The 21,827-nt window shown below is 36.1% G+C and overlaps 4 protein-coding genes across 5 annotated transcripts; 2 read left to right on the top strand and 2 right to left on the bottom strand.

Moving 5' to 3' along the window:
* The first annotated feature begins 3,271 nt into the window (after nucleotides 1-3,271).
* LOC120161004 (WRKY transcription factor 22-like) lies at nucleotides 3,272-4,548 on the top strand. Of its 2 annotated transcripts, XM_039171312.1 has the most exons (4): nucleotides 3,272-3,366; nucleotides 3,429-3,823; nucleotides 3,919-4,029; nucleotides 4,122-4,548. In XM_039171312.1, the coding sequence occupies exons 2-4, from the start codon at nucleotides 3,432-3,434 to the stop codon at nucleotides 4,531-4,533; spliced, it is 915 nt and encodes a 304-aa protein (XP_039027243.1). In that variant the 5' UTR covers nucleotides 3,272-3,366; nucleotides 3,429-3,431; the 3' UTR covers nucleotides 4,534-4,548. The 2 variants fall into 2 exon arrangements, with proteins under 2 accessions (XP_039027243.1, XP_039027242.1); XM_039171311.1 differs by having other exon boundaries at nucleotides 3,341-3,823.
* Nucleotides 4,549-4,839: 291 nt separating this feature from the next.
* LOC120161289 (pentatricopeptide repeat-containing protein At3g61520, mitochondrial-like) lies at nucleotides 4,840-7,251 on the bottom strand. Its single transcript, XM_039171564.1, has one exon. It carries the CDS (start codon nucleotides 7,231-7,233, stop codon nucleotides 4,963-4,965), a length of 2,271 nt encoding a protein of 756 aa, XP_039027495.1. The 5' UTR covers nucleotides 7,234-7,251; the 3' UTR covers nucleotides 4,840-4,962.
* Nucleotides 7,252-8,096: 845 nt separating this feature from the next.
* LOC120161196 (3-methyl-2-oxobutanoate hydroxymethyltransferase 2, mitochondrial-like) lies at nucleotides 8,097-15,159 on the bottom strand. Its single transcript, XM_039171460.1, has 5 exons — nucleotides 15,026-15,159; nucleotides 9,831-9,899; nucleotides 9,594-9,740; nucleotides 8,604-8,657; nucleotides 8,097-8,510 (listed from the first exon to the last, which is right to left on the bottom strand). The coding sequence occupies exons 3-5, from the start codon at nucleotides 9,723-9,725 to the stop codon at nucleotides 8,247-8,249; spliced, it is 450 nt and encodes a 149-aa protein (XP_039027391.1). The 5' UTR covers nucleotides 9,726-9,740; nucleotides 9,831-9,899; nucleotides 15,026-15,159; the 3' UTR covers nucleotides 8,097-8,246.
* Nucleotides 15,160-18,480: 3,321 nt separating this feature from the next.
* Nucleotides 18,481-20,838, top strand: LOC120161142 (54S ribosomal protein L17, mitochondrial-like). The gene is made up of 7 exons (XM_039171404.1): nucleotides 18,481-18,516; nucleotides 18,600-18,757; nucleotides 19,052-19,117; nucleotides 19,639-19,713; nucleotides 20,142-20,271; nucleotides 20,348-20,467; nucleotides 20,627-20,838. Exons 2-7 carry the CDS (start codon nucleotides 18,603-18,605, stop codon nucleotides 20,756-20,758), a joined length of 678 nt encoding a protein of 225 aa, XP_039027335.1. The 5' UTR covers nucleotides 18,481-18,516; nucleotides 18,600-18,602; the 3' UTR covers nucleotides 20,759-20,838.
* The last annotated feature ends 989 nt before the right edge of the window (nucleotides 20,839-21,827 follow it).

The following is a 21,827-nucleotide window of genomic DNA, read 5'->3' on the forward strand; positions in this document are numbered from 1 at the left end:
ACAGAAAGGAAATGATATGAATAAGTGAAGTGAAATGATATAAATGACAATGCCCATGTTATGTGTCATGAGAGCTAGGGGTATAGTTGGCATGCCAAGAGTCGAGGGTCTATGTGGTCATTCGGGACATATATGTATTCTTTGGAACATGTGTGAAGTCTGGTGAGACACATACTTGATCCTTGGCATATGTATATGATTCTTAAGGAATGATATGTGGTCATTCGGGATATTGTGGTCCTTCGGGACATATATGTATTCTTTGGAACATGTGTGAAGTCTGGTGAGACACATACTTGATCCCTAGTATATGTATATGATTCTTAAGGAATGATATGTGGTCCTTATGGACATTATTATATGGCACTACGGTGCAATTCTACGCGGCACTACGGTGCAATTTTATGTGGCACTTTGGTGCAATTTTATGTGGCACTTTGGTGCATTTATATGAGCTGTGGTGACAGCATTAGTGCACAACCTCCATAAACTCACATATCTATAGTTCTCACATATGTACATGGGCTAATCAAGAGATATAAACAAATATATGTTAGTGATATGATAAATGTTATAGAAATGATATGATGTTGTGTGTGTATAGTGTTTGATTGAAAAGGCTAAGCATAAAAGTATGTGATTACATGATGAACTGTTAATGATGAGTTATGTGTATGTATGTATTTACTGTAATTAATCTGAATTGATTTTATATGATACGGGGAAATCATGTAATTTGGTATAACATGATAGAACAGAACATGCATGTATTGATATATGTTATAAAGTGCATTATAAGTTTTTTATGCCTCACTAAGTCTTCGACTTAGCGTGTGATTGTTTCACACGTAGGGTACAGAAGCAAGAAGAGAAGAGAAGAAGAGTAATACAGGTCAGCATCTCCCTTACAAGATTTCAGATCAGAAAATAGATGAGTTAAATGATTTTTGTTATTTTGAATATAGTTGGCATGTACTAATTGATTGAGTTAAATATGCTCTGATCGATTTTGGTTATTGTGGTCAAATTACGTAACTAAACTGCTTTTACTTTAAGGAAAGTTTTAAATTTTCTTTGAATTTTGTCAAGAGTTAAAGTTTGAAAAGTCAATGTGACACCTCGGACTCGTATCCGGGTCGGGTACGGGTTGGGGGTGTTACATGTATTTTCTTGTTTGTGTTTCTTTCTCAATTCATAACTATACAAGGCAGTAGTTACTTCACTGAGAGACACATCAACCTTCCCATGAAGTAGAGTAGTTTCAAGATACTCAAACTCACCAGGAAGTGATCCCATCAACATCAGAGCCAAATATTCGTCTTTAAAAATCACATCCATATTCATCAGATCAGTCACCATTAAAGCTAGTAATGTGATCATTCATAGTGGTACTTGGTACATAGTTGAAGCGGAACAATATCTTTTTCATGTAGAGCTTGTTCTGATCGATTTTCTTCAAAAAATTCTCCTCCAGTGCCTTCAACAATTTACTTGCAGAAGTTTCCTTAGAAAATGCATATTGCTGCTCTTTAGAAAGACACGATCGAATAGTACCACATGCCAATCTATTGATCCTCTTCCATTCTTTCTCCTTAACATCATCTGGTTTCTCTCATTCAATAGCAATGTCTAGACTTTGCTGAAATAGGACATCTAGAACCTCACTTTGCCACATGCCGAAATGACCGGTGCCATCAAAAATCTCCACTGCAAATCTAACATTTGTCACAGCATTTCTTGCAGGTGTTTTTGTGTCGTCTGCCATTTCTGCTACAAATTCTATTTAATAACTGTCAATGCGGAATGTCAATTACCCCAAGGAAATTTTTTCTAATGTGGAAGATCAGCCTAAGCCGCAACCACAGAGCATACTAAAATAAACTAAGAGCGCTGATACCAATTGTTGTGGAATTCGAGTTAATTTCCACCAATAATAACAAATTCACCTTGAAAACTATTATCTAGGTGACTAGTGTGAAAACGATTGTACTAAAAATCACCCCAATGTATATTCCCAGGAAAGAGGAGGGGTCACAATGGTCCCTCTTAAAATCTACTTTCCTTAGACATAACTACCAAGATAAGTAATTTTAATAGGATAATAATTAACAACAACTATACCCGACAATAGCTATTAAATAGACATAAAGATAATACCAAAATTTAACGAGGTTATGCCAAAATTATGCCTACCTCCTCGAACACTACTAAAATAATATTTCACTAATAGAGGAAATATTACAAAGAGAGAAAGAGTACAAATAGCCTTTAATAGTGAAGAATACTTATATTTTTGGGATGCTAAACTAAGGAGGAGGACTCTATTTATAACAAAAGAATTTTCCCTCCTCTTTATACACAACCAATGTGGGATTTTGCCAAAAAACTAACAAATTCCGCATCGAGAACATATGTTCTATAACCTTTCATATTATCATTTATAATCTTAAGTGACTAGTTTAGTATTAATAATCCAAATTTCACCATAATTAGCCATTTATAAGATTTGGGTTTCAAGAATTCTCACTCTTTCTTTCCAAATATAAACCCTAACTAAAATTCACTTATTTCTCACTTATCATCAAATTTCTTTCAAAAACTTTGGTATTTTGTGTTCAATGACATGATTTTTTCAATAAACTTTATGAACACTTTGATCTCGCGCGCTTTTCCTCTCTCTCTAACCTTTCGAAATAGAAGGAAAATATGAAGAAGAAGAAAAAAAGAATTGTTTCCTCCTTTCAGTGCTGTAACAGAAATGAAAGTTCCTTAAAGAATTTCATGCTGACATATTTTAAATTTTTTTGTTCTTTTATATTTTTAAAAATAAATTATATGATTAATATTTATACTTAATCCATTATATATATTTTAATTTTATCAATATTTATATTTTGATTCATGCTGAAGTTTGTTTCCAATTCTATCCCTAAAAATAGCAGTTATTATCTGTTTTATGTTTCTTCTTCTTCATGTTTCTTACCCTTTTCACCTTTTGTCGGCAAATCACGAGGCTCCTCCACCTAGAAGAGATGAAAACAGAGCGCGTGGAACTTTTCTCCTCCTTCACAATTAAGAACCCTTTGACATTACCCAAAAGTCAACTCCGTTTTCAATGTCGGAATCAACGAGTAATAGAAACAACAAATCACAAACGATAAGGCTTTGAGATGCTCTCTCTCTCTCTCTCGACTTTCTTTTTTTAATTTTGATTTTAGTTTTGATTTTTTTCTTATTCTTTATATATATAATAATAGCAAAAGCCCACACAAATACAAACCACCCTCTTTCTATCTTCATAACCACCAGAAGTCAGCGCCTTGTTTTGTCTTCATATTCTTCTCTATCTTTTCAAAGAGCCAGCTGAAGATTTCCTTTTTCCTTTTCTGAGCTTTGCGTCAGAATAAGAGATAAAAAAGGATACAAAACTCATGGATGTTGATTGGGATTTGCATGCGGTGGTGAGAGGCTGCGCCACCGTCACAACCACCAGCAGTGGTGGTGGTGTAGACAGCTCTTCCATGGCGGATTTGCACCCTCGATCGGGGTTTTCACCTTTTTCCAGTCAAGAACCTTTTAAGGGTCAAATCTTGTCTTTCCCAAATCAGTTCGAAGCCAGAAATGATAGGGAGGAACTGCATGAGCTTTACAAGCCTTTCTTCCCCAAATCTCAGACTCTCTCCTCGAAGATGAAACTGAAACAACAGCAAGAGCATAAGCATAAGCATAAGCAGTCTCACGCTGTCTCTATTACAAGCGTTGCTACACCAGCTAGTAGCACTTGTAGGATTCCCAGTTCTCATAATTCTCGATGTAAAAGACGGTAAATTTCAACATTAAAACTAGTCATTTTCACATAACCAGCTCGGATCTGTTATGGATTATATTGAAAAATTTTGTTACTTTCTCGTTTAACAGAAAGAATCAGCTGAAAAGGGTTTGTCAAGTTCCGGCAGAGGGTCTATCTTCAGATGTGTGGGCATGGAGAAAATATGGTCAAAAATCCATCAAAGGGTCTCCTTATCCAAGGTAAATCACGTGGTTGTCTCTTTAATTTGATCATATAATAAAGATTGGTTTTTGTTTGGGCGTTCTATTAATGCTTTTGGTTTGTTTAACAGGAGCTATTACAAATGTAGCAGCTCACAGGGGTGTTTGGCTCGCAAACAAGTGGAACGTCACAGATCCGACCCCAATATGTTCATTGTCACGTACACGGGTGAACACAGCCACCCTGCTCCAACGCACCGGAATTCACTCGCCGGCAGCACCCGCCAGAAACCTTTGGCTCCACAAACGGACGTCGCCGGTGACTCGATAAAAACCTCCTCGGCTAAACCCGCCGACAGTTCGTCTCCGGCGATCTCCGTGGATGAAGAAGTTGTGGTTCAAAGTACAATGGTGGACAGCAGAAAGGATTTGGTTGAGGATGAAGGGGAAGATGAGTTCAGGATGGACACGGCAGTGAGTGATGATTTCTTCGAGGGTTTAGAAGGAATCGTTGAAATGGTCGCCGGAGATTTTTTCCGATAATTTCCCGGATTTCTAACAGTGCAGCTACTGCAGCCGGTGGAATCTAAAACATCCCCGGATATGTTCTTATTTAAAAAAAAATATTCTTGTACATGTCATACCCTTTTTGGTAGAATCTAAGCCAACAATCCATTAATGAGTCTTGTAGAGGAAAAAAGATTTGGTTTCTTGTTTCTAGTCTTTAGGAAAAGTTACAGTTTTGTTTTCCTAGAATTTATGTATTTTTTACTGGAAATGAAGATTGAGTTTTGGGGATGATTCATGACCATCTTTCTGTATACTTCAAAGGGTTATTTGACAAAAGAAACCTCAGTTATTCCCAAGAATTTAAAAATGGTACATGGAAAGCAAAGGGAAAGCAATCTGCTGAATCAATTCATCAAATCAATGCCAAAAGACAATCCTTATTATTTGCAGCCATTCTACGCACTAAAGGGGAGAAACCCTTTTTCCTTGTACGAAGCTTTCTAATATTTTTGATCCATCAACACCAGAAAGCAGCTCCCTGAGAATCTCCATGGTTGTAGAATCTGGATTGCAAGCATTCTCAATCATACCGTCCATCAATCTATAGGCATCTTCCAACAAAGTGTTCTCTTTAAGGCATTTGAGCACTGCATTGTATGTGGTGGTATTAGGCTTCACCCTTTTTGCTTTCATATCATCCATCAGAGAGAGCGCACCTTTGATGTCATTGTTCTTGCATAGAGATTCTATAAGACTGGTATATACCATAGTGTTTGGTGGAACCTTTGATAGGAAACTCATGTCGTTGAAGAGCTTCATTGCTTCCTTAATCTTTCCATTCGAGCAGTATGCTTGAATAAGGGCTCCGTACGTTGCAGTAGTAGGGATGACACCTTGGTTAATCATCTGTTTCATCACCTTGCCAGCAAGTTCAAAATCCCCTGTTTTGCAAAAATAAGTAATCAAAGTGTTATACGAGACACTATCAGGCTTCATCCCTGCTTCCAGCATTTCGTTGATGATATCATAAGCTTTATTTAGCATGTTTTCCTTAAAGAACCCGCTAACAAGCGAATTGTAGCATACAATGTCGGGGCGGAACTTGGCTTCTTTTAGCTTCGACAAAACATTGCTGGCATCATCCATCCTTCCAGCTTTGCACAAACTAGAGATCAAGCTGTAGCAAACCTTAGAATGCAGAGAGCATCCACTCATTAACATTTGATCGAACAGATCAACTGCCTTGGCAATATTGTCGACATTACAGTAAGCTGTAATTAGGGTAGTATAAGTAACTGCATTGCCTTTCAACCCTTTTCCTTGCATATCATTGAAGAACTCTAGTGCACTATTGATCATCCCATGTCTGCACATTCCATCAATCAATGTATTAAGAGTGATCAGATTAGGTGAAATCCCATCTTCATTCATCTGCTCAAACAACAACTTCCCTCTCTCAATCTCTCCCGTTTTACAAAATCCATCAATCAAGCAATTATAAGTAACTATATTAGGTTCCAATCCTTTCATCGACCTCATCCGTCCCATCAAATGCAACCCTTCTTCTTGCCTCCCAACTTTACAAAGTCCATCGATCACGGTATTATACATGATAACATCGGCTGAAATTGAAACACCACAGCTCCTGTTTTCTTCACCAAGCTTGTTTAACAACACCATAGCATCATCGACCCTCCTTAACTTACATAACTGATTAATGAGAATCCCAAAAGTTACAACATCGGGCTGAATACCACTCTCCTTCATCTCAGCCAGAAGTGTATTCATTCTTTTAATATCTCCACTCCTCCCTAACCCGGTCAAAAGTACATGGAAAGGAGGAGTTTCAAGGGGCGCTCGCAGTGTCAGCAGTTCATGCAAAACATTCCAAGCTTGATTGATTTTCCCACTCCTACATAACCTAGAAAGCATTTGGGTCAGCCAAAACGTCTTCGGAAAAACACCATGTTTCCCAAAACTTAAAACTAACTTAATGATATTTTCCTCACTAAAGTTGTTCCCTTTCCTATCTCCCTTCAACAACGCGCTAAGAACAATATCACCGGTAATTTTATCAGGCGGAACCTCGGATAACGGTTGAAGCATTTCATCGAGCACATTGAGCGCATTTTTTAAACGTCCATCTCTTAACAAAACATTAATAAATACATTGCGAACGTGCGTGTTTTTAAGCGAAGGGTCGAGTTCGTTAAAAAGAACAACAGATTCATCCACCATCTTGTGGCACCCGAGATACCGAATGAGAATCGCGGCGGCATTGACAGTTAGAGGAATTCCCCATTCTTTCGAAGCTCGGTACAGTTCGAATAACGGAGGCCCAGAATCGAGTTCTCGACCCGCTAGCTCGACAAGGGCTTGGAATGGATAAGAGAGAAAATGGGTGTTTTGAGTAGGGGAGTTTTGTTGAAGGTGTTTGAGGAAATTAAGGGCCAGAGCAGAGGAAGCAAGGTTGCGAGTAACATTGTAGAGAAAGCGAGGAGATGGTGAAGGAGAAGAGAAGAGAAGAGAGTGCAAGGGTTGATTGGAGGGCCAGTGTTCGTGTGGGTTTTGGAGGAGGAGTTGAACTGCTTGGTTGATTTTTAAGTCATCCTTTTGCGGAGCTTGTTGAGGGCTAGCCTCGGTGGAGAGGTGACGGATGAGGATGTAAGATGCCGATTGGGGTTTAGGGAGGAGGAGTTTTGAGTGCCTTGAAACGGGAATTGCAATGTTCATCCTTCTTTTACTTTTGATGGGGAGATGGAGGACGGAATCTCTTTGTTTATGGTCGACACCTTCGAACCTGTAACTGAAAATTCGACGTTTGTTGGTTCCGTTTTTCTCTATGTGATGATGAAGATTAACATTCTGATTAGATTGGATTATTTTTTTTCTTCATAAGCTTAAATGTTATTTATCGTTTAAAATATACTTTTATTTATTTGTTTTTTTTAATTACTTGTTAAGACTTTTACCTCATAATTTATCAAGTTATTTTTATTTTTTTAATACTGTTAATTTTTTTCAATAATGTGTCATGTAATAATTTTATCCGACTAACCTTAATAAATAAATATTAATATATATTAAATCTTTTAAATTTTATTTTTATTCGGTTAAATCTCTAAAAAAAATTAGTTAAACCAAGATTGACCCGAATGTGTGTGTGTGTTTTTTTTATAATTTAGTTCTATATTATTTACAATATTTTTTTCATCCAATTAGAATTAGAGGCAAGTAGGGCAATTCAGGGCTTTTTCCTGGGTTTGAAATTCAGCCTAATCGTGTTTATTATCATTGGATTTGTTGTGGATATAGCTCAACATGGTAATTCTAATGGCTTAAGTTGATAAACTGCATTTCGCCGAGTGCCTTGAGGCCATATATGTTTGCCAATATATTGATGAAGCCTTTAGGGATTATAATTATCTCTTCTCCACTATGATGATCCCATGATTAGTCCAAGGATTCAACAGGTTTTCATGCATGCTACCTTGTGCTTGTCTATTAAATTCAAATAAAGAATTTCAATCCTCCATGGGTGATTCACTTCGTACAAAAGACATTTCTCAACCATGATAAAAATGGAGTATGAAGGATTAGCTACGAATTGAACTCGATAATTATTTCATCCCAACTGTGAATCGGCATGGAGTGCCTGTAAATATATACGATGCTGATAGAAATGGCCATATTTGGTTCTTGATTAATTTAGATTAAGGTACAAGCCGAACAAACCTAGCCTTATTTTAGTCACTTCTGGGACTTCTCAGCATCTGGCCTTTGTGCGTGCTCATCTTCTCGGTTGCGGCAGCTGCTGCAGATGCCGCCTCATTCAAACCCAATTTCTCCAACTCTTTAAAAAATCCATTCACGTCATTGGCATTCATTTTGTATGGACTGTGGGAAGGACCGGGGAATGAACCGTTGTTTACTTCTTCCTTGTACCCTAAGAGAGCTTTGTCGATGACATCTCCGACTCGAGCATACTGCTTACAGAACTTTGGAGTAACCTGCACAAGATGAAACAACCACCCTTACAGAACATTTTTTTATATGTAAAACGAGAGAATCTGAGAGGTCGAAAGGGTAATTGTGAGCTTTACCTTTGCATGATGAGGGTGTTGCAACATTCCTAGAAGATCATGGTAAACTAGAACCTGTATCAACACTACAATTAAAACTAACAGCAAACATTCATAAGTCAACAAATAGAACGTCCGTTTCGCTTTTGTGAAGTAAAAGATCAAATAGTAGGGAACACGATTATACAAATTCCATGACAAAAAAATGCAGCTTTCTAGTCTATTTTTTTTTTTTTGATAAGAAGCTTTCTAGTCTCTTCAAAGCATATAGTGTGAATATCGAGCACTACGGTTGAACAGGCAACAAAAAATGAAGTTAAAGAAGCTTTTACAAGAAGAAACACCGTTGGGCTTTTTGCATCAAACCTAAGTTTTCTCTACATCATCTATGAGAGAATTTCTGTAACCTGCTATTGCATAAAATCTAAACTTTTCGGGATGACAGAATGAGCCAAAAACACGAGCTGATACAGTTAAAAGGCTCCCATTATGAGTAAAACTTATATTTAAAGGTCAACTTTAACCTAAGATTCATAGATAGGAATAAACTTGAGGTCCATAAATCCCAAGAACTGATGTGTTATACCATCAAACCTGGCCTCACTAATGATAGCATCAGCCTAAGAAGTGGCTATAAACTTACAATATGAAGAGACCACTTACGACAACAACTAACGGTTATACGATAAAACTAGTCACTGCAAGCTCTCTGAATTTTCTCATATAATTAAAGAACTTTATGCTACGCAGAAAACCCATTATATGTTCTAAGGTTGATTGACCTACAATTCACTTCATTTTTTGTTTTTCAATTTGACCAACAGTTGTTGGTTCGTAAACTAGAACATTTACCAAGACATCATCTATTATCATACAATTGATTGTGATAGCAAAAAGAAATCAATTAGCTAGTGATGCACAAACCGGAATTCTACACCAAAGGTACACAATTAAGGCAACGTAGGGACCTAGATTTCAAAGAGCCAGAAAAGATTAACAGTCTAAATTAACCTGTCCACTGCAAAAAGGACCGGCTCCAATGCCGATTGTGGGAATATGAAGAGCAGACGTGGCTGCAGCAGCCACAGGTGCTGGCACACATTCTAAAACAACTGAGAAGCATCCCACTTCCTGCAAAGCCATTGCAGTCTCGACAACCTTTATAAACCAAACCAAATCTACATGTTCAGAAGACAAACGTATGCATATATTCAAAGGTAATAGGCAAAAAAAATCTAGGAAACTGACCTTGATGGCACTAGAAACATTTTTGCCTTGTGGTCTGAATCCCCCAAGTACACTAATTGCCTGAGGAGTGTTGAAAGTATTAAAATATTTTTCAAGTTTGGTAACCAACTTTGAAAAAATGATTTTCAAAGTTTGGTAAATGTTTCTTTGAAAATGGTTTTCAAAGTTTGATAAATGTTTCTTTGAAAAATAGTTTTTCAAAGTTTGGTAGATGTTTGTTGAAAAATGATAATGGGATAATCACAATTAATCCCTAGGCTTTAGGGTATTTACAAGATTAAGTCCTTAAGTTTCAACTATAAATACCCTAGCTCATTTAGCTTCAAAATCATCCCAAAAATCATTTCTTTCTCCCAATACTAGAGAGTTTTCTTGTGAGTAGTGAGTGTTTTGTAAACACCTGTAAATTTTCTCTCTTAGTAAAAGATCTGCAGCAGTCCGAAGACGTAAGCACAATTGGCTGAACTCCGTTATCAATTTTGGGTATTATTTTTCCGCTTTTATTTTGCATTCTCACTAATCTGGTTATAGGGAAATTACTTGTACTTGGTTTATTTCCCAACAACTGGTAATCAGAGCTTTTGGGTTGTGAATTTTATCAATTTTTTGCGAGGTTACTATTCGGGTTACTATTCATGTGAATAGTGAATTTCGTGAATAGTGAAATTCGGTCGACGATACGAGTTTTGTCGACGGATGTGTTCTAATACACGACGGTTCGCAAAAATTGTCAGAAACGATCCAAACGAAGCCAGATTCGAGTGGGAGCGATGGCTGCAGACGAAGGGAAGGTGAAAATTGAAAAGTTCGATGGTGCGGACTTTGGATTTTGGAAGATGCAAATTGAAGATTTTCTATACTAGAAAAATCTATATCAACCCCTCTCAGGAAAACAACCAGAGGGCATGAAGAATGAAGATTGGGCTCTTCTCGACAGACAAGCCATCAGATTTATCCGACTGACGTTATCCCGCAATGTTGTTTTCAACATAGCAAAGAAAAAGACCACGGCGGGTCTTATGACGGCTCTCTCCAGTATGTATGAGAAGTCATCGGCCTCAAACAAAGTTCATTTGATGAGGCGATTATTCAATTTGCGGATGACGGAAGGGGCATCGGTGGCACAACACCTAAATGAACTCAACACAATCACAACCCAGTTGAGTTCAGTGGAAATTGAATTTGATGATGAAGTTCGAGCTTTAATTCTCTTATCATCTTTACCAGACAGTTAGAATGCTACTGTTACAGCAGTCAGCAGTTCGTCGGGAAACAGCAAATTAAAATTCGACGATGTTCGGGATCTGGTACTGAGCGAAGAAATTCAACGGAGAGAATCGGGTGAAGCATCAACCTCCTCAGCCTTGCACACGGAGTCCAGAGGGAGAACTTCAGGAAGAAATTCAAATCGTGGCAGATCAAAATCTAGAAGGGGAAAATCAAGAACAGGAAAAAAAGATTTTACCTGTTATATTTGCGGCAATAAGGGCCACTTCAAAAGAGATTGCCGAGCACCGAAGAAAAATATCGGCGCACATGAATCAGCCAACATGACGGAGGAGACAGGTGATGCCATGATTTTAAGCGTTAACAGTCCGATTGAATCATGGATTTTGGATTCAGGGGCATCTTTCCACTCCACGCCATGCCAAGAAATCATGGAGAACTATGTCAGTGGTGATTTTGGGTAGGTTCATCTTGCTGATGATGAAACCTTGAAGATCGTCGGAAAAGGAGACATCCGACTAAAGCTGTCAAACCAGACCACCTGGAAGTTGACAGAAGTGAGACATATTCCTGGTCTCAAAAGAAATTTGATTTCTGTAGGACAGCTTGATGAAGAAGGATACAGTACAACCTTTTCAGGCTATGAATGGAAGATTACCAAAGGAGCACTCGTCATTGCTCGTGGTAAGAAGACTGTTACTCTCTATGTAACCTCAAATTTAGAGAATATCATTGCAGTAGCAGATGTTGATGGAAAATCAAACCTATGGCACCAAAGGCTTGGCCATATGAGCGAGAAAGGAATGAAGATACTTCTGTCAAAAGGGAAGCTGCCGGATCTAAATAATGTAGATGTCGGACTATGCGAGGATTGCATCTTTGGCAAACAATAGAAAGTCAGCTTTGCAAAGATTGGTAAGACACCCAAGGCTGAAAAGTTAGAGTTAGTTCATACTGATGTATGGGGACCATCTCCAGTTCCATCTCTTGCAGGCTCATTATATTATGTCACCTTCATCGATGATTCTACAAGGAAGGTGTGAGTTTATTTTCTGAAGAAAAAATCAGAAGTCTTTGATACCTTCAGAAAATAGAAGGCCATGGTGGAAAATGAGAATGGTATGAAAGTCAAGCGGTTGAGGTCTGACAATGGAGGAGAGTACAGAAATAGGAGATTCAAAGATTTTTGCGCAAATAATGGGATCAAGATGGAGACAACAGTTCCCATGACACCGCAACAGAATGGCGTAGCAGAGCGCATGAACAGAACTCTGAATGAACGTGCCAGAAGCATGAGGATACATGCCGAATTGCCCAAATTTCTATGGGCTGAAGCTATTAACACTGCAACTTACCTGATCAACCGTGAGCCCTCAGTTCCTTTGGATGGCAGAATACCAGAGGAAGTTTGGAGCAAGAAAGAAATAAACCTTTCACACTTAAGAGTGTTTGGTTGTATTTCTTATGTACACATAGACTCTGCTGAAAGAAGTAAACTTGATGCTAAGTCCAACAAATGTGCCTTGTTGGTTACGGCGGTGATGAGTTCGGTTACCGGTTTTGGGACTATGAAAATCGGAAGATCATTAGAAGCAGAGATGTCATTTTCAATGAGAATGTGATGTACAAAGACAGGTCAACTGTAGAATCAAGCAGCTCCAATACCAAAGCTGAAACAAAGGAATTTGCTGAGTTTGAGGAGATTTCTGGAAATGATGTTCAGATCAGTCCTGAAGCAGTTCAAGAAGAACCAGGCACACCGGAACTAAGACGCTCCTCCAGAATTCCTAAACCAACCCAACGGTATTCTCCTTCTTTGCACTACTTGTTGCTGACTGACAATGGTGAACCAGATTGCTATGATGAAGCAATGCAAGTGGAGGATTCAGTCAAGTGGGAGTCTTCCATGAAAGATGAGATGGACTCGCTTTTGTCAAATCAGACGTGGGAATTAGCTGAATTACCACCAGGCAAGAAAGCGCTTCACAACAAGTGGATTTACAAGATCAAAGAAGAGCACGATGGGAGCAAACACTACAAAGCGAGATTGGTTGTCAAAGGTTTTCAGCAAAAAGAAGGTATTGACTACAATGAAATTTTCTCTCCAGTCGTGAAACTGTCTACAATCATACTGGTGTTGAAAATTGTAGCTGCAGAGAATTTACATCTTGAGCAGTTAGATGTAAAGACAGCTTTCCTTCATGGTGATTTGGAGGAAGAAATCTATATGAGGCAGCCAGAAGGCTTCATAGAGGCAGACAAGAAAAACCTGGTATGCAGGTTGAAGAAGAGCTTGTATGGTTTAAAACAAGCTCCTAGACAGTGGTACAAGAAGTTCGATAGTTTCATGAGTACCAGTGGTTTTACCAGATGCCAAGCAGATCATTGTTGCTACATCAAGAGGTTCGACAATAGCTTCATTATTTTATTGTTGTACGTTGATGACATGCTCGTTGTAGGCTCACACATGCAAGAGATTATAAACTTGAAGTAAAAATTGTCAAAGCAGTTTGCTATGAAGGATCTGGGCGCTGCAAAGCAGATTCTTGGGATGAGGATCAAGAGAGACACAAAGTCAGGGACTTTGATATTATCACAGGCTGAGTACATCAACAAAGTACTCTCCAGGTTCAACATGCAAGATGCTAAACCAGTAAGTACACCTTTAGGTGTTCATTTTAGACTCTCCAAAGAACAGTCACCAAAGACGGAGGAAGAACGTGCACACATGGTGAAGGTGCCATACGCCTCAGAGATTGGAAGTCTGATGTATGCCATGGTTTGTACCAGACCAGATATTGCTCAAGCAGTGGGACCTGTTAGCAGGTACATGAATAATCCGGGCAAGGTACACTGGGAAGCAGTCAAATGGATCCACAGATATCTGCGGGGTACCACAAACAAAGCACTTTGTTTCAAAGGTGGAGATACGATACTGACAGGCTATGTAGATGCTGACTTAGCCGGAAATGTTGACATCAGAAGGAGCACTACAGGGTATGTCTATACTCTAGGAGGAACCGCAGTGAGTTGGGTTTCTCAACTACAGAAGATAGTTGCTCTCTCCACAACTGAAGCAGAATATGTCGCTATTACGGAAGCTAGCAAGGAGATGGTTTGGCTCCAAAGTTTCTTGGAAGAGTTAGGCAAGAAACAAGAAAACAATATCTTGTATTGCGACAGTCAAAGTGCTATACATCTAGCAAAGAATCCGTCTTTTCATTCCAGGACAAAGCACATACAATTGCGATATCATTTTATCCGGTCTCTTCTGGAAGATGAGATTTTGAAACTTGAAAAGATCAGTGGAGCTCAAAATCCGGCAGATATGTTGACAAAGACGGTGACTACAGACAAACTGAAGTTATGTTCAATTTCAGTTGGCATGCTAGAGTAACAAGACTAGAAAAGCTGTTGCATAAATCGAGGTGTGAAGGCAGATTAAAATCAGTCTTCAAGTGGGAGATTGTTGAAAGTATTAAAATGTTTTTCAAGTTTGGTAACCAACTTTGAAAAAATGATTTTCAAAGTTTGGTAAATGTTTCTTTGAAAATGGTTTTCAAAGTTTGGTAAATGTTTCTTTGAAAAATAGTTTTTCAAAGTTTGGTAGATGTTTGTTGAAAAATGATAATGGGATAATCACAATTAATCCCTAGGCTTTAGGGTATTTACAAGATTAAGTCCTTAAGTTTCAACTATAAATACCCTAGCTCATTTAGCTTCAAAACATCCCAAAAATCATTTCTTTCTCCCAATACTAGAGAGTTTTCTTGTGAGTATTGAGTGTTTTGTAAACACCTGTAAATTTTCTCTCTTAGTAAAAGATCTGCAGCAGTCCGGAGATGTAAGCACAATTGGCTGAACTCCGTTATCAATTTCAGGTATTATTTTTCCGCTTTTATTTTGCATTCTCACTAATCTGGTTATAGGAAAATTACTCGTACTTGGTTTATTTCCCATCAAGGAGTAAGTCCGACATGTCCGATAACCGCAATTCCAGCTTCAACAATGGCTTTTGCGGCAGTGATTCTTGAAGGGGACCCTCTTCTAATTTGATAGCATCCATTGCTCCTTCCTTTAAGACCTTAACCGCCGTATCAACAGCCTGTTCATAATCCAAACTGCAGTAACATCAAACATTCCAGTCCAGAAAACCCAGTTTCCAGCAACACTGTTTGATGAGATTCAACAAATTACAGATAACTTAAAAAGACTAAAATTTTGTTCTAAAAAATATGAAAAATTCATTCAGAGAGCGCAGGTTCATCAATTCCCATTCCCAGTAGTACAATGCGGTTAAAACGGAATTTTTTTTTGTTCACGAGCTTACAAGACTGGTGCTTGTCTCATAGGTCCCAAAAGGCAAATCACCGACAAGAAGCGGTCGCTTGGCACCGCGAGCAGCAGCGCGGCAATGAACGAGCATTTCCTCAAGGGATATAGGGAGCGTAGTGTCATGGCCGTGAACGACCATGGACGCAGAGTCTCCAACAAGGCATATATCGATGCCAGCGGTGTCGATGTGGACCGCCGATGGATAGTCATAGGCTGTGACAACGGTGATGGACTCGCCCTTTTTGTATTTTTGCTTCAACTGGTTAAGGGTCACTCTCTGGTCCGGGTTTTAAGGCGTTGGGCCACCGTACACGGTGTTCTCTGGGACATGGCTCATGCAGCGACTTAGGCAGGCTCTGGTCAGCGAAGAAGTCTTGAAGAGTTTGGTTAAAAATGCCATCGTCGAGGTTCCAGGGGAGGAGAAAAGTAAGAGATAAACAAACGAAGAGTTATGATGTTTTTTGTTTTTGGTGGTAGTTGGGATTTTGGACTGTGTATATTGTAGATAGACCAAACCAGCGATTAGAAAAGAACAAAAATTTATGTACAAAATTAAATAATACATTTTAAATTTATTTAAATTTGATTTAATTTGAAAATGAGTTACTTGTGTCACATGTACTCAAAGTATGATTTTTATTTTAAATTGATTCCTAAATTTTTAAATATTTTAATTTTATCTTTAAATTATAACTAATATTTTAAATTAATCCTCAAACTTTTGAACATTTCAATTTCACCCATAAACTATGATCAAACTTTTTGAATATTCCAATTTCATCACAAACTATATGTATATACTAATCACATCCTTTGTTAGTAAAATCGTTAGGTCATGTTATATTATTATATGTTTCAAAAAAATATTAGGTTAAATAATGGTTGAAACTAATTACATATTTGGATGAATTTGAGGATGAAATTAGAATATTCAAAAGTTTAAGGATTGATTTAAAATGAGGGTTATAGTTTTGGGACATATGATACAATTATCTCTTTGAAATATAAATATCAATTTCTCTTGAATCTATTAACATATTTTTTAAATTTCTTCTACTTTTAATTTTATATTTAATAACTATCATTAAAAATGACAATTTTATACTTTTATTTTATCATTATTTTTTTTATTTTTGTGCACGAATAACTTAATACACTTTTTAAAACTTATAATTCAGTATTATATATTATTATATATTTAATTTTACGTAATATAAACTATATGATATATTAAAATAAAATTATATATAAACACATAAAATCGTTCAAGTTGGACTGAATTTGGACGATATAACTAAATATAATTTATATTTTAAATATATTTAATTTAAATTCGTCAACTAGTTTCGTTGATAAAATAGAATATTTTATAAAAGATTTTGAGTTCAAGGGATTACGTTTGTAAGGTATGTACACATTATTAATTGGTTAAAAAAATTTGATCATATATTATTTTATATTACATCTCGAATTATTAAAAAATATACTTAATTTTTAAGTTCCATTTTTTTTCTTTTCAAATCCCTGTTAGATTTTAAACTTATGAATGTTTAATTCGCGTAAATATCATTATTAAGGGGAATAATCTTTTTTGAAATTGCATTCTCATGTTTGATTTAAGGCGGTAAATGAAACGAGATAGATCGTGAGTTACTCGAGATCGACTCGGTCAAAACTCGATAAATACTCGACTCGAACAAACTTGATTCAAATTCTTAACAAGCCGAAACGAGCTACTTGATACTCAACTCAAAAAAGCTCGCGAGCAAGTCAAAAAAATAATATATTAAAATATTATTTTAAAAAGTATTAAATTATTAATAATATTAATATTTATATGTTGATCTTTTTTAAATGTAATATAAGGTTTTTATGCACTTAAAGTTTAGGTTCGAGTTTGTTTGAGCTTCAATAGAGTTAAGTTTAAAATTTTTATTTTTTTTTATTTCAAGTCTCAATTCATGGTTTCGAGTTCGAGTCAAACTTCAAAAATTTAAGGCTCGCGAGTTTTTGAGCCGAGTTGAGCTCCATTTTAAAGTTTTCGAGTCGAGTCAAGCTCAACAATACTCGAGCTCGACTCGGCTCGTTTACAACCTTAGTTTGGTTAACAAAAAAAATCATTACCAGATAATAACCTATACTAATAGAAGTAGTTTTTGGTTAAAATTGTGGAAATGTCATTACCTCCAAATTCTTATTTATTACACAATTTTCATCACTTTGGACAAGAACACCCCTGAAATAATGAACTCTTTTTATATGGATCATTCTCAATTTTTTTTCGCACTTTACTCAAAATTATAAACATAATAATAATATACAAAAAGTTTGATTTAATAAAATATTAATAAATTTAAATAGTTAAAATTATTTTATATTTTTATTTTTTAATATATTAATTATTTATAAATTTATGTGATGAAAAAATAATATTATTGTAAAAAAATTAATTATTTAAAACAATATTTAACTTTGAGTTATTAAAAATATATCTTATACATTAAATATAATATCTCGGTCCACTCGAGATCATAATATTGTTTTTCTCATATTATATTATATTATATTATATTATATATAAATAAATATGATTTTTATGAAAATTATTTAAAAATATAAGTTTGAAATATTAATTATATTAATTATAAGTTAAATTTATAATGTAATATTAAAGTTTAACTTGTTGAAAAAAATATATATTATAAGGATAATTTGATAAAATATACATTCAAGTAATCTTATATTCTTCCAATCAAACACTGTAATATTTTAATATTGTTAAACAAACCAAGCAATATAATACAATAATATTTCTAAAGTGATGTTACTTTCTATTAATTTAATTCTAAAAAATAATTTTATATATCATGAATCAAACACCCTCGTATAAAATAGTCCATTGGGATGCCGGTTGCCTTCGGTGCGGTGTGAAATGGACCCCTTAATGATCCAAGAGTATTTGGATAATGAGATTCAGTGTGGCCGATGTTTATCAAATGGACCGGTTAACACACGGGTCCACTGGCTCGCTATACAGGGCCTTACTGTTTGCATTTCGGTTCCTAAAGAAGAAAATTCTCAACTCAAGTCTGTTTGGCCCAAAAGAAAATCAGAGAGGAAAAAGGTACAGTCTCTACTTGCTCCTCACCGATACACGTCTGCAATTTCATTTTAGGGTTTAAGCAGGGCCTTTCTCTTTGTAAGCAGAGAATGCGTGGATCCTTAACGTCGCTGGTTCGACCAATCGTGGGGGCGCGTGGGTTTTCGACGACCTCCGAGAAAATTGTGGCCTCCGTACTGTTCGAGAGATTACCCGTCGTTATTCCCAAATTGGATCCTGTGGTTTATGCGTTTCAGGAGTTATCGTAAGTTTTAATTCCCCCTCCTTGTTTTACTGCCGAGAAAACCCGGGAATATTCCTTCTTGGATATCTTAGATTTCCATTTGCTTCAGAACAAGATGATTAGCTCAGTGATGCAAAAAAGGACACTTGTAATAATTTAAAAGGGAAGAAAACCCTAAATATTTCTCTCTGCTTGATGGCTTATGACGCGAAATTATTATCCTTTTTCGTTCAAGTTTCCACTACTAATTATGATTTTAATGAACGAGATGAAAGGCTTGGATTTTATGTTTGTAATCGCTTTTGTTTTGTGCAGCTTTCGATGGAGGCAGCAATATCGACGCAAATATCCTGATAAATTTTTGGACATGTCTAAATCTAGGCAAGTTTGAAATTTGATTCCTTTGTATTACATATTGTAGTAGGAGCGTTTCCTTGTATGTTAGGTCCTTTGTGATCCATACTTAACACTATGCCGGATAAGATTCATCTGCATAAACTTTTTCTTACATCCAAATCAGAAATAAGTAACTAAAAACAGAGAAGCAGTTGATTTATCGAATTGAACTTGTGTCACATGAGATTTCGAGTTGATTCCTCTGAAAGTTGGTTCAGGGAAGACAATGTGGATTAATATAGGCCTATTTTCTTTCTTCAAATGAAAAACAACAGCCTCAAGGTTGATTCAAGATGCCTAATTTTGGCTCTACTACGAGAGTTTTAATGGAATATAAAAGCAATCAGAAAGTCTTTTTTTCATTGGGTTATATACTTGTATTATATATGCTACACTCTTTCTCCTTGCTTTGCTCTGTCAATGCATACACACGTACGACTGCAAATTTGCAAATTCAGAAATTGTTTCAATTTTCAGCAAATAAAGTGAAATTGTTATATAAACAGGGGAAAAGGTGACTACCAAATTGACTATGTTCCAGCTCCAAGGATCACTGAAGCTGATAAAACAAATGACAGAAAGTGAGTGGTAGATTTCATATTCACAATTGGAACTTCATTACCAAGGGATCATTCCTTGTTTGAAAGAGATCTAATATATTTTAGCTAGAATTAACAATCTGCAGGAATAAATTGCCTGAAATATGAATTAATTATTTCTAGGAAGCTGACAAAATGAATGACAGAAATAAAGTGGTACATTTATATCGTTCAGTGGAACACTGTTACCAATAGGTTATCCTTTGTTTGATAGAGATCAAATGTATGTCATCAGGAATTAACAATCTATAGGAACAATAAACATTGTTCTCAAGAAACTATTATATTCCTCTTGGTGGTTGTGGCTTGTGTGGATAAAAAAAATGAAATTAGTATATTTGCGCCGTCATAGTAATTTAGTACAATATACTATACTAATCAAGAAAGTTTTGAATTTTATATTTATGAAGGTCATTGCAGAGAGCATTTGATAGAAGACTGTACCTTCTTCTATATGGTAATAGTAATGGAGCTACTAGTGGGAAACCAGCGTGGCATTTTCCAGAAAAAGTTTATGATTCTGAGGAGACATTGCGCAAGGTAATGGTTGTTTTATTTTCTTGTTTTCTTTTTCTCTCTTCTATTATTACTTGATTTAAATACGAAATATTTGCAGTGTGCAGAGTCTGCCTTAGAATCTGTACATGGAGACCTTTCTCATTCTTACTTCGTTGGAAATGCTCCAATGGGGCATATGGTTATACAACAGACGGAGAACATGCTCGAACCATATAAGGTATTTCAGGCGAAGTGGTTACATTTTATTCTTCTGATGTTTGTACAATTCTTATCTTTGTTAGTCCTGTTAATCAAATACCAATCACGTATAGATAACTAACATTCATCACTTCGCTTGGATATTTATTTCCCTCTCGTGCGCTTGTCTTTTTCCCAGAGATTCTTCTTCAAGTCTCAAGTGATTGATACCAGCAAGTTCAATATCCAGAAGGGTGATGATTTTGTCTGGGTGACCAAGGATGAACTCTTGGATTATTTTCCCGAACAAGCTGAATTTTTAAGAAGATGATTATCAGCTGATGGCAATTTTTTTAAGTAGAGTCTCCATTTGTTGGTGACTATTAATGCACGGTCATTTTTCTTCTTTTTTATGTTGTATTCATATCACTTTGTTTCTATTACTTTTCCCTCTCATCTATGAAGCAATAATGGTTGCATCTAATTTGAATGACTAGCCATGGTCTTGGTATTGGTATGATGAACTACAAAAGTAAGCTTAGTTTGGGGTTTTATGGTGTTGTGATTGGCTGAACAATTCCATTGTCTACCTTCCCGGATGTTGGGTAAATGTAGATGACTTGATAAAACTAAAGGGTAGAGGTAGAGGAAATGGAATTTTGACCACCTGGTAATGAATGAATTTCCCAAGTCTTGCGGGTGACCTAACTTAGGACTCTTCTTCCCCAGTCATGGACTAGCTGACTTTAATTTTATGAGGGACTTAATCGCAGGTCCTAATAATTTGATCCAGTGGGACTAGGCATGTTTTCTAACGTTTATCTCTTATCTCAAAACTAAATATATTTTTAAAAAAGGCTTAAACTTTAAAAAATTTCCTACTCTATACCTTTCTTTTACTTGAAGCCTCTGAACTTTTTGTTCAAAACAAGTCTTTAAACTTTTCACTATACCTTAAATTATGCTCATTTTTGCTTTAAGTCCCTAAAATGTTTTGTCAAAACAAGTACCTAATTTAGTGCGACATATCAATATTTCATTGTTTGGAAAAGAATTTTCTAATTGAAAATATAGTAGGATCTAAAGTGGTTACATACAATAGTTTAAGGACTTATTTTAACTAAAATATAGTTTAGGGGTTTAAAGTAAGAAATGGAGTATAGTTTAGGGACACTTTTTTAACGAGCCTTTTAAAAAATTACAATGATAGATTTGATAATTCTAATTCAACTTGAAAATCTAATCTAAAATTTGATATTGCATTTGTATAAATTAAAATGAAAAAATGATCTAAAATTATTATTTTTAGTTTATCTACAACACATATTTTATAGATGAAGTAACTTAAACCCGAATTCTTTAAGGAGATCAATATTTTCTATTACCTCTAAATAGCTCAA

The sequence above is a fragment of the Hibiscus syriacus genome, unplaced genomic scaffold, assembly GCF_006381635.1.
Source record: "Hibiscus syriacus cultivar Baekdansim isolate YM2019G1 unplaced genomic scaffold, ASM638163v2 tig00111398_pilon, whole genome shotgun sequence".
In the NCBI taxonomy this organism is placed as follows: Eukaryota; Viridiplantae; Streptophyta; class Magnoliopsida; order Malvales; family Malvaceae; genus Hibiscus; species Hibiscus syriacus.